The following is a 15599-nucleotide window of genomic DNA, read 5'->3' on the forward strand; positions in this document are numbered from 1 at the left end:
GCTGTGTGTGAAAAGGCTGCTACACAACTACAACTTGTACAAGTACTAGCCTAGTGTAACGATTTCACTCCTATGTTGATCATAACACATACTGCTAGTCTGCTACACGTATTGCTAACAGACTTCCAGAAGTTTTCCTTAAATAATACAAAGTTTTGGTATGGGGTCATGAATTTGGTTCAAATGAACATATTGGAAGCATTTGCGATTTTACAATATTCAATGATCGCTGGCGTGGTTGAAATGGAGTCTAAAGTGATGAAATTGTAAATAATAAACTCTTTAAATTGTATTGCTCCCTCTCAAGGCTTATATTACTTTAGCTTCAAAACAATGTTTCTTGACTACAATCGACCGATTTGCTATTCCCGTTTGGAAATAATATATCAGAACTGCAAATTCTGAGGTTTTCAGGGTCGCAACTACCACGGAATAAGAATAATAATAATATTGGATTCTTATATAGCGCACGTACCGACCTTGCAAGGTCCTCAAGGCGCTATTTGAAATATTTGAAATTTTCCGGGAGCACCGGTAAATTTTGATTATTCAATTTGCTTAAAATTTGCTTAAAAGCAGAAGTGTTTAAGGGGCTAAGTTTTCTAGTGCTTATAATACATCCACAGGGGCATCCAAATATATCATACCAAATTTGTGGTTGATTGATTGCAACTTCAAAAATTCATACATTTCTTATTTTTAATTGGAATTTGCTCAAACTTTCACTGAGTGTTCCTCTCATTTCTCTGCTTTTATTAAACCCAACTTAATATCTGAGTGGACATCCCCTTTAAGCACAATTTACATGATAAGCCTAACCCTGTTGAATTGTTGACCAATTAGCTCTCTTTATACTGTTAGTTCAACAAACAATAAAACAGCTTCACCATACTACTCATTTTCTCATAATAGAGGCCACTCATCAGAGCATTTTGCAACACTTTGCCTCTCAGGCACAATAAAATCAATTAAATGTATCCCTAATTGCTGTAATTTATAGATGCTTCTGCGGTAGGATGAACATTAAGTCCTTTTAATTGCATGCCAGCATTTACAATGTACTCATTTACAATGTACTCTTGGTCAGACATCATTTAATGTGTGGTTTTATGCACAATTAATTTTTCAGGTTAATAAAATATACATAAAATCTACAAATACATAAAATCTACAAATAAATAAAATAATGCCAACATTTTCTCTAGATTATGATTCCAGTTGGGCACTTTTCTAAATGCTTTGTAAAGAAATTAAATAAATAAACAAGTGACAATGGTCAACCATGAAAGTGTTTCCTACTCAATAATAGAGAATCAAAAGTAATCAATGATGCAGGGACTTATTTTACTCTCCATATGATTTTGAAATGAATTGATTTAAAATGATTAGCACATTCTGACCATGTTGAGGATGTTAAGATAAACAGATTGAACATTAGGGGTGGGATGGGAAGGAGGATGTGATACCACCTTGAAACAATTTTCTGTCATCTTCTATAATAATTAGTCAGCGTTATTTTGAACCGACTAATTCATACAGCAATATATATATGACAGATTTGTTTGTTCATAGTAATGCTGATGAATTATAAAACCAAAAAAAGTAAAACAATAAAGCAGAGGACCTTTCTCCTCGTCAGTGAATTTGATTTTCTATATTTTTTAAAGTCTTTTTTCATACTTTTTGGAACTTAATCTAGTACTGTCAACTAAAATTAGAAAGCTAAATACTATTTTATTGGTTTAGTTTTAACTTCAAATTTGTTATATCTTTGTTTGTGGCAAACTTAAAAACAGCTCTTTACAAACTCTCTTTACAAACTCTCCCCCACAATTATTTTGGATTTTCAGTTTTTTTAACATTTTTTTTTTTTGGGGGGGGGGGGGGGAGGGGATGGACTTTGTGGCAAGCGTATAATATCGCATATATTATTTTTCTATTTTTCATTTTTCAGTATTTCAATTTTTCATTAATTTTTTTGGGGGGTGTGGCAAACTTGCTTTCAGACATTCCCTATAAAAAAATGTTCTGGAAATGCCCCTGGCTTTGGCATGACCTTTCACCACTGGTGTAATTTTAGTAATTTGGTTTCAAATGAAGCTGAACCATTCCAAAACTTGATATCACAGACATCAGCTTTGCCAGGTGGAGAAGTGACTGTCGGCAGCAGCTAGGAGAATAAAGGCTCATGGTCAAAGGTCAAATGGTTGACTTGAGTCACATGTCAGGCAGACAAATAACAGTCATGCCAAAGAGAGTAGTGATGACAGACAACAAATAGGATGTCCATGTATTTGGTATAAGTTCACAAGATATTGACAAGAAATGTTTCAGATCTACATGTTTTTAACAAGAAATGCATGTGCAATTTTTATCAAAAACAAAATGAATGTGACAGTGTCTCTATTGCCTCTCATATATACATGTGTATGTACCTGACATAAAGGTATCCAGAGTTTGGGTAAGGGGTCATGAATTTGGTTCAAATTAACATACTGAAAGCCTATATGCGATGTAACAATATTCAATGATCATTACATTGCGGTAAAACCGAGTCTAAAGTAATGAAATTGTAAATAATAAACTCTTTATGTTGTATAGCGCCCTCTCAAGACTGATATTACTTTAGCTCTAAAACAAGGTTTCTTGACTACAATCGACCGATTAGCTATTCCTGTTTGGAAATTATATATCAAAACTGCATATTCTGATATTTTCATGATCGCAGCTACCATGGAATGGCCTTATAGGCGCTATTTGGTAAATTTTTGACTATTCAATTTCTTGAAAGCAGAAGTATTTTAGGGGTTAAATTTTCCACAGGGGCATCCAAATATATCAAAATTTTAAAGAATTACTATCAATCCAATTTTCAAAATTTCCCAAAACTTTGCATTACCTTTAATTGATCAATAAATCCGTGACCATAAGCATCTGACCTCACAAATTTAAACTCTTCTCATTTTAATCTTTGTAATGCTCATACATACTTGAGCCAAGTTTGCTGGCACAGCACCCATTAGTCATTAAGTGTGCGTATCAGTGCCTGCAATGAGACTACAATATAGGCTCTGTACTTTAGCAGCTTTGAAACAGCCAGGAATTGACAGAAACTGACAGATCTAGGCTCTGCTCAAGGATATAGGAACTGTGGTCAAGTGTCAAGTGGCAAATAGTCAGTGCTTGTAGACTTGAGCCCAGTTTGGCCAACATTGGCTCAATTGAAATTATTTTCTACAAATTATCACAGTAATAAGATATTTTCAACACATAGATAATCCTGTAATCTTTCACCTTTGACCTTGTACATGTACACCCAAAATCTAATAAGTTCATCCTTGCATGCTGTATTATGATTCATCTAAATTTGGTTTGAATCCCTTTAATGCTTTTCAAGTTATCGCAGTAACATGATATTTTCATACTTGGTTACACTTTAAACTATGTGACCTATATTTCTAGCAATACTTTACATGTACTTGAACCAGCCATAATCTTGTAAGATGAGATATGTGTGGCGCAGGGTGACTTTTCAATAGTAGTTGTGAGTTTTCTCTAGCCTGCAAAAGCTTGAGTTTACACTAAGATACTCTTTTCACACTCTTTTCACACTGGTTTTGCTTTACCCCGTACTTTGCTTAGCCCCGTACTATCCTTAACCCCGGACTATTTTTTTGGCTTTTCACACACGCTGTTTTTAGTCCCGTACTAGCGCCTATTCCGAAATAAGAAAACTCCCGCTGTTCTCACTGCATTTCGTTAACCCCAGATATCGTGTATGTTATGATTGGACATACTTCGCATCTGGCCAGCTGCGATACGCTCCATTGCGTAGTACCGGACTATTTGTCGTTTCTGTTCTCATTTATTTGCTTAGCACCGCAATTGCGGGGTTAGCAGGAGTTAGCACCACAATTGCAGAGTTAGCCCTGCTATTTTGCAGGGTTAGTTAACCCCGTACTATAGGTGGGGTTAGCCAACTTTAGCCCTCTTTGGTAAAAACCAGTCTGAACAGAAAGTGGAATAGGCTTAACCCCGTACTATAGGTGGGGCTAATACTCTTTTCACACTGGTTTTGCTTAACCCCATTCTTTGCTTAGCTCCGTACTATCCTTTACCCCGGACTATTTTTTTGGCTTTTCACACTCGCTGTTTTTAGTCCCGTACTAGCGCCTATTCCGGAATAAGAAAATTCCCGCTTTTCTCACTGCATTTCGTTAACCCCGGATATCGTGTATGTTATGATTGGACATACTTCGCATCTGGCCAGCTGCGATACGCTCCATTGCGTAGTACCGGACTATTTTTCGTTTCTGTTCTCATTCATTTGCTTAGCACTGCAATTGCGGGGTTAGCAGGAGTTAGCACCACAATTGCGGAGTTAGCCCTGCTAGTTTGCAGGGTTAGTTAACCCCGTACTATAGGTGGGGTTAGCCAACTTTAGCCCACTTTGGTAAAAACCAGTCTGAACAGAAAGTGGAATAGGCTTAACCCCGTACTATAGGTGGGGCTAAGACCCCCCCCCCCCCCCTTAACCCTAGTCTGCAAGCACAAACCCTGGTCAGTCATAAAAGTGAGTCTGCACTATAAGACTACCATAGGCCATGTACTGTAGCTGCTCCTGACACAGCCAGTAGGTAGCTGGGCTAGACTTCTCTCAAGGCACAGTGATTTTTTGATTAAGTGTCAAATTAGGGTCTGTGCCTGCAGACTACCTTAACCCCACCTGTAGTACTGGGTTAAGCAAAATATTGCCAGTGTGAAAACAGTAAGAGATTAGACTAATCAGCCCTTCTCAAGATGGTAACTCATAAAGATGAATACCTAATTACCATACTTGATGTATTTTTTTAGTTTTGGGGTTTGTGTAAACTCACCTGTCTCACATTTCAACCTTATTACCAGGGATAATCTCAAGCTTGGGAATTAATCTCCTAAAAGATTTGCTGGAAGTTTACACCAATTACTTGACCGGTTATTTGAGCTTATAGGGAAACTTCACTACATTGAAATGTCTGAAGGATGGAAATGTAGAAATGGAATCAAATGTAAATGACTTTTGAAGGGGCATTTATCAATGATGCTCAATATATTCACATCTTGATCAAAAGAAATCAAGTATCGCTGATACTTATCTGAAAAGACTGTAAATTACCATCTAATTGAAAAATGAGTAATAAATGGGCAACTAAAAATCCTAGTGAAGATATTTCCATCCTGCGACCTATTAGTTAACTTTGAAATCTGGCATGTCAGTCTCATGTAATGTAATATACACACCTCTCAAGTTGCACCGGAGATTATTAACATACCAAATCAGGGCTAACAATGTGGTTTAACCAAATTGCTTGAAAACCTTCCATTTTGGGCCTGACTGGGCTGGGCTGGGCTGACAGGGCTGTTGCCCAAGGGGGTGTTGGAGTGTTAGCACCTAATCTACCAATTTTTCACCAAAGTCACATCATGCAATGGGCACCTTTGGGGTTATTGTTTGACTATTTTATGTAATTCCCCCCCCCCCCTCCTCTGGCCCCCAGGTTGCGATTAATTAAAATTGATTGTAACTTGATATCATCTGCAGCTATGTACCAGAAATATATACTGGTAGGAGGACTTGCAATCAACCTAAATCAATCACAACATGTTTAGACATGGCCCAGATCACTGATATCAAATCAATCCTTGCTATTACTTAAGTTACTTATTACTAATTTTGTCAGTTAAAAATGGGTTTGACCTCCCGCTTCTTCTTGAAAACGTTCTTCTGGCTATGAGTCGTTAGGAAAAAATTCAGAGACCAGTTCATTCTCCTGTAATTAATATTTGCCAATGATCTACCAATTATCATCCAAATTGAAAAGATTGGGCACATTTTTAAACACTAGTTTCAAAGTTTGAAACTTCAATCCCCCCTGCCCCCCCCCCCCCCAATTGCAAATGCTTTTTTCTGGAAATGCCCCTGTAGGATATGACATTTGACCAGATCAGGGTGAGCTGTAATGAGGTGGTGAGAGGCTTGCCGAGAGTGCAAGGTCATGTCATAACAACTGTCATGTGACCTCTAAAGAGATCAGAGAAAATGCTTTAAGCAAAGAACTCCAGATTTATGGGAAAGTATATTTTGGTGTACATTGAAATAACTTTGCTAAACATGTAGGGCATATTTGTTTGTGAAAGCATGAAGGGATATGATTTGGATATTGAGTTTTATATTAAGTGGGGAAATCAACTATCAGAGTAATTCATACGGACATAATGGGATTAGTTTCTAGTATGATGTAAGATTGTTAGATAATACTCATGATTCATGGAAACCAATTTAACATGAAGCGTAACCTTCATCTTACAAAGATCTTCGCTTCCCCTCCCTCTAAGCTCCACCTACATGTACCCTCTCATTTATCCTTCCCTCAAAAAAATCCCTCCCTTCTCCTCCTCCTCTCCATCCTTCCTCCTTCATCCTACATGTATCTGTAAGGCCAAGGGTGGGGGGGGGGGGGGGAGAAATCATCCACAATAATAGAAAAACTAACAGAATAAACATCTGAGTTAATAATTAATTGTTATGTATTTGCCGTCACCTGTGCCTGGGAGGCAAAAAATGAACAGAATCACTGTAATCCTCAGGTCTCTCCTTCCGGTATTTTAACTGATTGGGGGTGTGCAGGTGGACTACTACACCAGGGTTTCCCGCTACTCTAATACAAATAGTGCAGTGGGGTCTTAACATGCAAAGGGGGTGATTCTTTTCAAACAGAGTCTCCATTTAACTTCCTATCTGAGGGACAGAGTGCTTTCAAATGTAACATATCCTGCGTCTGTGAAACAAGGGAGGGGCACATTAACACACAATGCAGGCTTCAGTCATCCGCCTCTGTTGGATATGAACCCATGATCTTTGGTAAGATAGGCAGATGCTCCTAATTCTTCCAATTTATACTGAATACCAGGTCATTTATATTAGACCTAGAGCAAAATCAAGAACACTGATGTACAAGACCATTACATTTTGAATTAGAACAACAAAATCAACAACAAATTGGTAATTTCTGTCACTGTTTGCTCCAAAAAGATGATAATACTTTGCAGCATGGAAATGGGTAGAGAATAAATCCACCGGGACCCCTCTTGTCAATCAAACATCAGCCTTAAAAAATCTAACTTTCCCCATAATAAAGTCATTAAGTGCTCATTACTGCTCATGTGTACACCACATGTTCTAAATTTGAAACAAGAAAGTTCTTGAGACAGGGATTTAAATAGTAGCTGTAGCCACACAGCAGGCATACATGAAGTCTAAAAAGTAAAAGTAAATTGAATAAGATTCAAACAAGCATGGAGCAACACAACGAATGAGCACATGTCAATTAAGTCAATTAGTTATTAGACAATCATGGAAACAAAGCAAAGCCTCCTTTTGAACTTGCATTCAGGTGCATTCCAATGAGTCTAATTACTATTGTCAAGTGCTGTATACTCGTGATTATTTACAAACCTAGTCAACCATAAATATTGTGTGTGTGAGTTTGTTTGTTTTACCCGACTGCTAAGAAAGCATGTGTACACTTGTAAGTAAGCAAACAGGAGATCGAGGGCTTTAAACAGATGTGGATTCATGCCTTACTAGAGGGCACTAGCGCTTCAACTTGGTCTTGAACCCAGGACCTCCTGGTTACGAGACTGCTGCTCTCTACCACTGAGCCATAGCCGCAAAGAAGATAAAACATGATTGCAACTATTTTCGAAAAATCAACTCAAGGGCAATTTCAATTCCCTATGTCCATATGTCCAATAGAAATCATGTTGAACTGTTTGGGGTCTATACACTCACTGTATTGTAGATTACAACTGAAATGTTCATACCCCTTGTAAATTTGATGTTTTTGTGTTTTTCTTAACTCAAGAATGATAGGTGGACTGGTTAAATTAGGGCAGTTGTTAAATACTTTTAGATGTAAGCATATGTCACATTCTCAATTAATTTGTTTACATACTAAAAAATTACAAAATTTAGTAAGGTTATGAACAATTTAGCTGTTAAAGATAAACTTTAGTACTGGTAATGCGATTGCGTTGTGAAAGAAAAGGTGTGGAAAGGATCAGAAACAGTTGATCATGTAGCATGTAAGTATTGGTGTGCACTGCAAGGTTCTGGAGTCATCAAAATCATAATAAATTTGACCGAGTCTTGGTAAAGTAACAAGCACTCACATAGAAAGCTATATATGGGACAACACACATGATGTCGGGGCTGGTACTACCTTGATTTCCTTGTCTTTCTATGCTCATTACTCAGCCAGTATACATTTTCTTCCAAAATTGTTTGGCACATGTCATTTATTTGTAATCTTGAACATTCAGTGTAAGTTTCATTTGATTCTGTGAGAATTTTTTTTTTTTTTTTACCAGTACTGGAGTTTATCTTTAACTGTATGTCCCTGAGTACTGCAGTTCACTTTCCGGTATGTACAATATACATCATGGGAGTAAAGATTTATTCTTACCATTTACTTTTTAATTCCTTTCATTCGTCAATATATACATTATATCACAATGATAGAGGTAAAGGTTTAGAACTTTTACCAAGTCACTCTCTGGCACTCCTCAGGCCATTGCCCGAAAGTGAGACTAAACACACAAATTGTCATCCCACGCTAACATTTTAATAAGGTTTCCCGTTTCCTCATTTCGATAAAAAAACTCTGGGAGTGAAAGTTTTTGGTCACTGAAAGTCCTGCTGTTTCAGGGTCATGGGTGAAATTCCTTTTTTCATTCTAGAAAAAAGGAAAGCTTCTATTTCATCAAATGGAGAGGATGAAGGTGGATATTTTTTTTTGGTAATGGTCAAGTACACGTAGATGTACCTGCAGATGTATAATACACAATTGGATTAAGTAAAATAAATGGTCTGAATTTTTCACCACTTCCAAACTATAACTGCAGAGGTGGATTGCTGTTTGGTCTACAATCTGTTTGTGACTTCTTTTACTACCTACAGTGTACATAGTAATTAGTCTAATACCCAATTAGTCTATTCCCATATGGTCTACACCAAGCTAGTCTACTATCCACTTGGTCTAATAATCATTTCTTCTACTTATCATTTGGTCTAATCTAATGACTATTTAGATTTACACTGTGTATAGTCATTTGGTGTAATTTCCATATGGTCTAATCTCCAATGTGTCTACTACCCATTTGGTCTATTGTTCATTTAGTCTAATTCCCTGTTTGTCTAAAGCCCATTTTGTCTGCTATCCTTACGGTCTGATAACCATTTGATGATTATTATTATCTATGATTAAATGATAATATGAGACCATATGGATAGTAGACATACGTAATGGGCACTAAACCAAATGAATATTAGCCTAAATAGTCATTAGACCAAATGATAAGTGAACAAAACTATCATTAGACCATGTGGATAGAAGACGGAATGTGTGTATACCTTATGGGAATAGACCAATTGGGTAGTAGACGAACTACATGTAGTTTTAGACCAAATGGCAATAAACCACTGTAGAATTAGGACGGATACAAAAATGAAGGTCTACATTCTACAATTCACCGAGACCCTTTGCACATGCACAGTGCCGTGATATATTCATAGGCCTTATTACTGTCAAATAATTTTTCATGTAGCATCAAAACAATATCTACATGTACTAACCTGGAGGTTTGTGCTTGCAAAGCATTATAACTTTTGTGTTGGTATTGGTTACTCTTATCATGATATCCTAATGGGCAGTTTAACGGCCAACACATTTTTTGTCAACCACTCCCCAAAGCTACAGAAATTAATAGCATGTCTCCCTCCACTAATTCCCTTTTTTTCTTTTTAGCTGGTTGGACAAAATGAATGAGACAAAAATGTGACGCTGCTTTTCATGGCAGGGTTTTTACAAAAAGTTATTCTATTGACTGACTGGAAAAAAATATTGCTTTTGTGTAGATATACATGGTGATAAAATACTAAGCATGGTTTACATTTTCCATGTAGGAAAAGATTCTGTAAAGTGTTCAGCTAAAGTTTTCTCACACATTCTCTGTTTCGAAAGCAAACAAAGTCAAGGATGTTAAGTTTCTTTCAGTTCACCAATGTTGTTATGCTATTCATCATTCATGGCTAGCCCACTGAAGTTTGATCTTGTGCTTAAAAAAACATAGAATCAGATATCCCACATGTAATGTCAACATGGAACTTGCTTGCATCTGCTTGCATAAATATGAGCTAGTGTACAAATGTTGAAGGATGAAGGGGCGAGGGTGGTAACAGTCTATATCCATAAACTCACATCAGTTACAAATACAGAATGAAACTGATGCAAGACTGAGAATTGAGACTGAGAATCGACATAATATACTAAAATGAAAATTTATAAAAGTAAAAAGAAGCTGATTTTATTCATCTAATTCTTCAACATGACCGCAGTCCCCCCCCCCCCCCCCCACTTTTTTAAAAACCTTTAGTAGGAAACACAACCCCCCCCCCAAAAAAACAAAAAAAAAACAACAACAACAACAACAACAACAACAACAACAACAACAAAACACACACAAAACAAACAATACAAATTGAGTAAAACAAATAAGTGCTCTTCCCTAAATCCTGCATTGCTAGATTCTCCTTGAACATATAGTTGGATATTATCCAGGAGAGGGTTTAGCCTCAAAATATCTGATCCATCTTGATATTAACCAGTTTTTGGTAAAGCAAAACCAATGAAAAGAGAAAAATTTTAGTTTATGAAACAGTCCATCATATTACATGAATTCTGGAGCCAGAAAGGCCTTAACTCATATCATTATACACAAAGTTAATACCCTTCTGCTTAACAAAGGACAGTTTTATGCTACAGTGTTCAAACTTATTTGCCTTGGAGCTGGGGTAGAAGGGGTAATACAGTTCCTACCAAAGAATACAAGCAGCAAGTGTGAGATCAAGTTCATAGCCAAGTTTGTATTGTTAACCGAGACCTGCCTCAACCTGTGATATGCAATTGTTATTGAAAATACTTGGTTATAGAAATTGATCCAGGCAAAATTCCTGATGCAAACAAAGTTGTGTTTTTCTTTGTTGGAAGGTGATGGCTAAAATTTAGAAGGACAATGCGGTGCGTTTTTGAGTAGTCTGCATTCGAACAAGATGGATAAAAGCCCAAAATTCATACATAGTGCTAGAATTTGAAGGCTGAAAACTTGAAATATCTTTTTGTATATATCAACACTTACTGAATTTAGTTTTGTGACAGCGTGAATGAAATTTTTGTTCCACTTTTTTGGAACTCATAATTTTTACAAAAAAGTAGTGGCCCGAGTTAAATATTATTCACATAAATTAAATAATAATAGTAATAGCTCACATTTATAATGCACCTACTGTAATACTTTGTTTCTAGGCCCAGTACATGTTATTATCCTGGTCATTAGATTCAGGCTTAACCGCACACAATGTTTACATTCTCCATTTCCTGGGGAGCATTCCGGCCAGTCGCCATTTTACAAGCGCCACTTGCTCATACAACCACATTCACTTTCGCATCCTACCGGGTACCCATTTAACACCAGGGTGGATAGTGGCATAATATAATATATTTTACATTTAATGAACATAAATAGCCACATCTACAGACTCTCAGCTTAGAATTGCCATGATTTGGCACAATACAAATGAAGAGGTGTGAAAGTAGAGAATACAAAAATAGCTGAGAAAAAAGCAACTGCTACTTGAGTGCATGCAGGAAAACAAAACTATTTCATTTTTTCAGTATTTTGGTATATACTGTATATACTGATGTACTATCAGTTTATTAGGAGAAATATTTCAAGTAAACTTTCAGAAGATAGTGTATGCTTCAGAGAAGTGTCTACCATAACTACAGCATTCATTGGGTAGATATTTGGCATAAAGGATAGATCTCTAACCAATATCTTACATCATTTAACATACTGTATATAATATGCAAAAGTTTCTGCTCCTAGCAAGTAAAGATATATGAATTCTACAAGGAAATCAATTTAAATCAATTTATTTAATTCACTCAACTTTCAATTCCATTAGTAAAATCAATCATTACATGCATAAAATGAAAGCCTTGAAAGTAATCCACATGTAGACAAATCTGTACATCTGTGACCCTTTGCAAAGAGTATCCTCCACATACTGTACTACACCCATATAACTGTCCTTAACAATCTGATGCAATATACTTAGCTCAAGAAGCTTAGGAATAGATTAAGATTATTGTAGAAACACCCCCACCCCAAAGACAGTCTGAAAGGGAGTTAATAACCTCCATTCATTGATAGGGAAAACACTCTAAACAGAAAGAAAGCAGCTATTTTGACTAGGGTCTTTAGCAATACAATCAAAGAATCAATCATGCACTCAGTTGAAAAAATATTCCTTCCTTTTAATTCTTTTAATCCTTTCTACATGTTATGCTACGTTTACACTATGTTCCTGGCAGCCATGGCAATCACGTTTCAGACCACCGTGGACAAAACGGGATGGAAGTGAGACAACGCGGTTGGACGGAATGGGCAAACGTGGATACCGGGCCAGATTTTTAAACTGTCAAAAAATTTTGCTTTAAAACGTAGCATTAATACACACTGCTATCAATACACTTTTTCGTAGCTCACAGGGGGTTCATATTATACATGTAGACCTCAGTCACATTGATGAGACCTACACCAGACTAACAACAGACCTAACAAACAATTCGTCCTTGTTTTCACGAAGTGACGGTAGTGAGGAAAATCGTAACGCAAAGTGAATGCAATTTTTTTCACTACCGTCACTTCATGAAAACAGCGACGAATTGCATTACCCCCACGGGCCAAAAGTGGTCCATTTGGAGTCAGTTTGCTGGTGCGACCGAGGCATCGCTGTTGTTGTCAATCCTTAGTACATGTATATTACTGAGAGTTTATGATTTATCCAATTATCAGAAGAAATTCCAAAGATCCCCCTCAGTATATCTGTCAAAATTGCCGCAAGCAAAAATCATTGGTTTTTCTCACATTCCAGTGTTTTGTCAGAAGTTGCAAAGCAAATACCCATAAAAAAAAAAAGACAAAAATCCAAATAAAAAACCAATCTCTGCAGAGTTAAGTCTGGTATTTGGTTTTTTGAAACACCTGCAGAAACTTCACCGGTTTTTGCACCGTAAATGCTTGCTCTCAAAACAAAGATGAATCATTATGGTTTTTGGTCATGTGACTATCTCCTTGCTTCTGTGCAGGGCAGCAACAAGTGGGGCATGCTCATAACTCATCAAAATGAAAGAATTATCAAACACCAACAGTTTCTTATGGGTTTTTCCAGCTTCTTATGGGTTTTTCCAGCTATGTAAATTTTTTATGGCAGTAAAAGAAACCAATTTTTTCAAATGGTTTTGGGGGTTGTGTAATTGGGCCTTATCTCTCTTTTTTCATCATACCATATGAATAGTATAGTGTTCCCCTTGAACTTTTCTTAGTATATTTTGAAAGCTGATCCACTTTACAAAGATAAACTACTACAAGAGTCTCTCTATGTAAAAAGTACAAGTAGAATGTTTTTGTATCCAGAGCAGTACGTGAAGACGAATGACATGTAGGAGTTGATCCATTATTTGATGATAAAAGTTAATCCATTAGGGCCTAGACTACTTCAACTATAAAAGCCCAATGAAATATAAGTTTGTTTGCTCGTTTAGTAGTAGCACTAGTGGTGCACAAGATACATGAATAAGACTATCAAGAGTATGAGAGATTCTGCCATGCTTTTGTTAAATCTGTCATAACTAAGGTTCCTTAATTTATTAAAGTAAAAGGACAACTCTGCCAAAATCACAGAATGAATAAAGTCATTAACCCTCTTACTGTAGGCTATACCTTCAGGGTCAGACAAGCAATTGCACAATGGCAAAATGACAAAGAAAAGGAAAGGTGGAAAGAGAAGTTAGAATAGCTCTCCTCCTCATCATAACAGTTTGCCAAACAATGGCCTTTGTAAACAGCCATCCACATTATACAAGACTTGTAGAAAATGAAAGAAGGTCAATCTATTTGAAGGCAGACAATTACTGTTTGGGTCTTTTTCATTCATAGAAGTGCTCTAAAGAGAGCTCATGATAGACGTCAGAGCAACATGCTTTACGGTACATGCTTTGCTTTGCTTTGCTTTAACACCATCAAATGAAAAACTTGAAGGCAATGAGTAAAGTCATTCTCTAATTGAATTGAGAGTCTGAGAATTCAGTTTAGGCTGACAAAATAAAGTTTTAAAATGTTCTAAAAAGGCCCTTATTTTCCTTTTGCAAACACTGTTGACAATGTATACAATAGGCCTCCTACTCAATACAAACAAACTCTCAAGTATTTTGTTAAACATTCTTTTCATGTGGGCCTATGGTTCTTTTTCACTTTTCAGTCATAGAGGGTTTTAAAAAGAGAACCCCTGAAGTCCTAGGTACTGTACTCATACAAATTACGATGGGGGGGGGGGGGGGTGGAGCCCTCTTCCAGAAAATAAAGCACTATCACATGTAGAAGTAATGCTAACAATGCCTAGAGTTGGTAAGGAAAGAAAAAATCTAAGAAGAAAGCTACAAATACAATTCAAAGTAAACTAGGAAAAGCAGACGATGGAAAATAACCTATCAAAAAATGTATGCAGGCGTGCATTATATTAAATTCCTTTTCAAAACATACATCTTCAAGGCCTGAGATGAGGTAACATTTGATCATCTTCTTCTTGCAAAATCTATGAACTATAAAAAAAATACTGTCTTCTATTTTTTTTTAATGAAGTAAAAGTTCTCGATCGCAAAGCTCAGTGAGCTAGAAATTAGAATAGCTCGATGTAGAAAGAGATGAAATAATGAATGCACCCTGTCTCTGTTCACAGTCAGAGCGCGCACGCAGTAGCGAGTCCCCAGAGTTCAGGCGAAACAAGGTATCACTAGCCCGCTACCACCTGTCCGCCAAGTCATAATAAATAACGAGTTCAAAAACAAAACTTTGGAAGTGAAGAAAAGTCGTTAAAACTCACCAAATACTTCTAGCCATCCTTCCACACGAGCTGGTGGCGGGCTAGACGACGAAGACATGTTTATAAAATCCAGTAAAGAAGTAAAAATCCTTCAAAAGTGCGTTGTCAAAGGTCCTTTGAGTTTTGATGGGCATCCAGTGCCCGGATCGGACACAGTGATTTTGATGACAAGCCGTTCGGAACAGCGGTGTGCGCTGTTGGCCTGTTGGAAGCTAAATATTCACTCAATCTTGTTTGACTTGTCCGCCAATTATCGGAAGCCTACTTCGCACCCTTTGTTACCTAATATTGTGGTATAAACTTCCAACTGACTCTTTCTTTGACATGTCGGTATACTATTCCTGGGGATTAACGATGACAAAGTAGTGCGACTTGTTAATACCGAGAAAGGACAACCTAGTCCGAAACTGGTGAGATAGTTTGGGCCTAATGTTAAAGCATTGATTTTTCTTCCTTCTGAGATAGAAAGAGATGTATACAAAACAAAACTTTTGACCAATGGGGCGTTTTGAGCCTCTATAGTCCGAAACCATAAAAACTGAAACCCGAGGTCCCC

At 36.9% G+C, this 15599-nt stretch overlaps 1 protein-coding gene across 1 annotated transcript in view; it reads right to left on the bottom strand.

Annotated features, from left to right (window-relative positions):
- The window catches only part of LOC105439012, a 44090-nt gene extending 28883 nt beyond the window's left edge, over positions 1-15207 (bottom strand). The window contains exon 1 of the mRNA XM_030997973.1: positions 15044-15207. Within this exon, the coding sequence (XP_030853833.1) occupies positions 15044-15101 (58 nt within the window). The 5' untranslated portion in view covers positions 15102-15207. The remainder of the gene's footprint in view (positions 1-15043) is intronic.
- Between the last annotated feature and the right edge of the window lie 392 nt (positions 15208-15599).

Source organism: Strongylocentrotus purpuratus, unplaced genomic scaffold (genome assembly GCF_000002235.5).
Source record: "Strongylocentrotus purpuratus isolate Spur 01 unplaced genomic scaffold, Spur_5.0 spur5_scaffold_4, whole genome shotgun sequence".
Classification (NCBI taxonomy): Eukaryota; Metazoa; Echinodermata; class Echinoidea; order Camarodonta; family Strongylocentrotidae; genus Strongylocentrotus; species Strongylocentrotus purpuratus.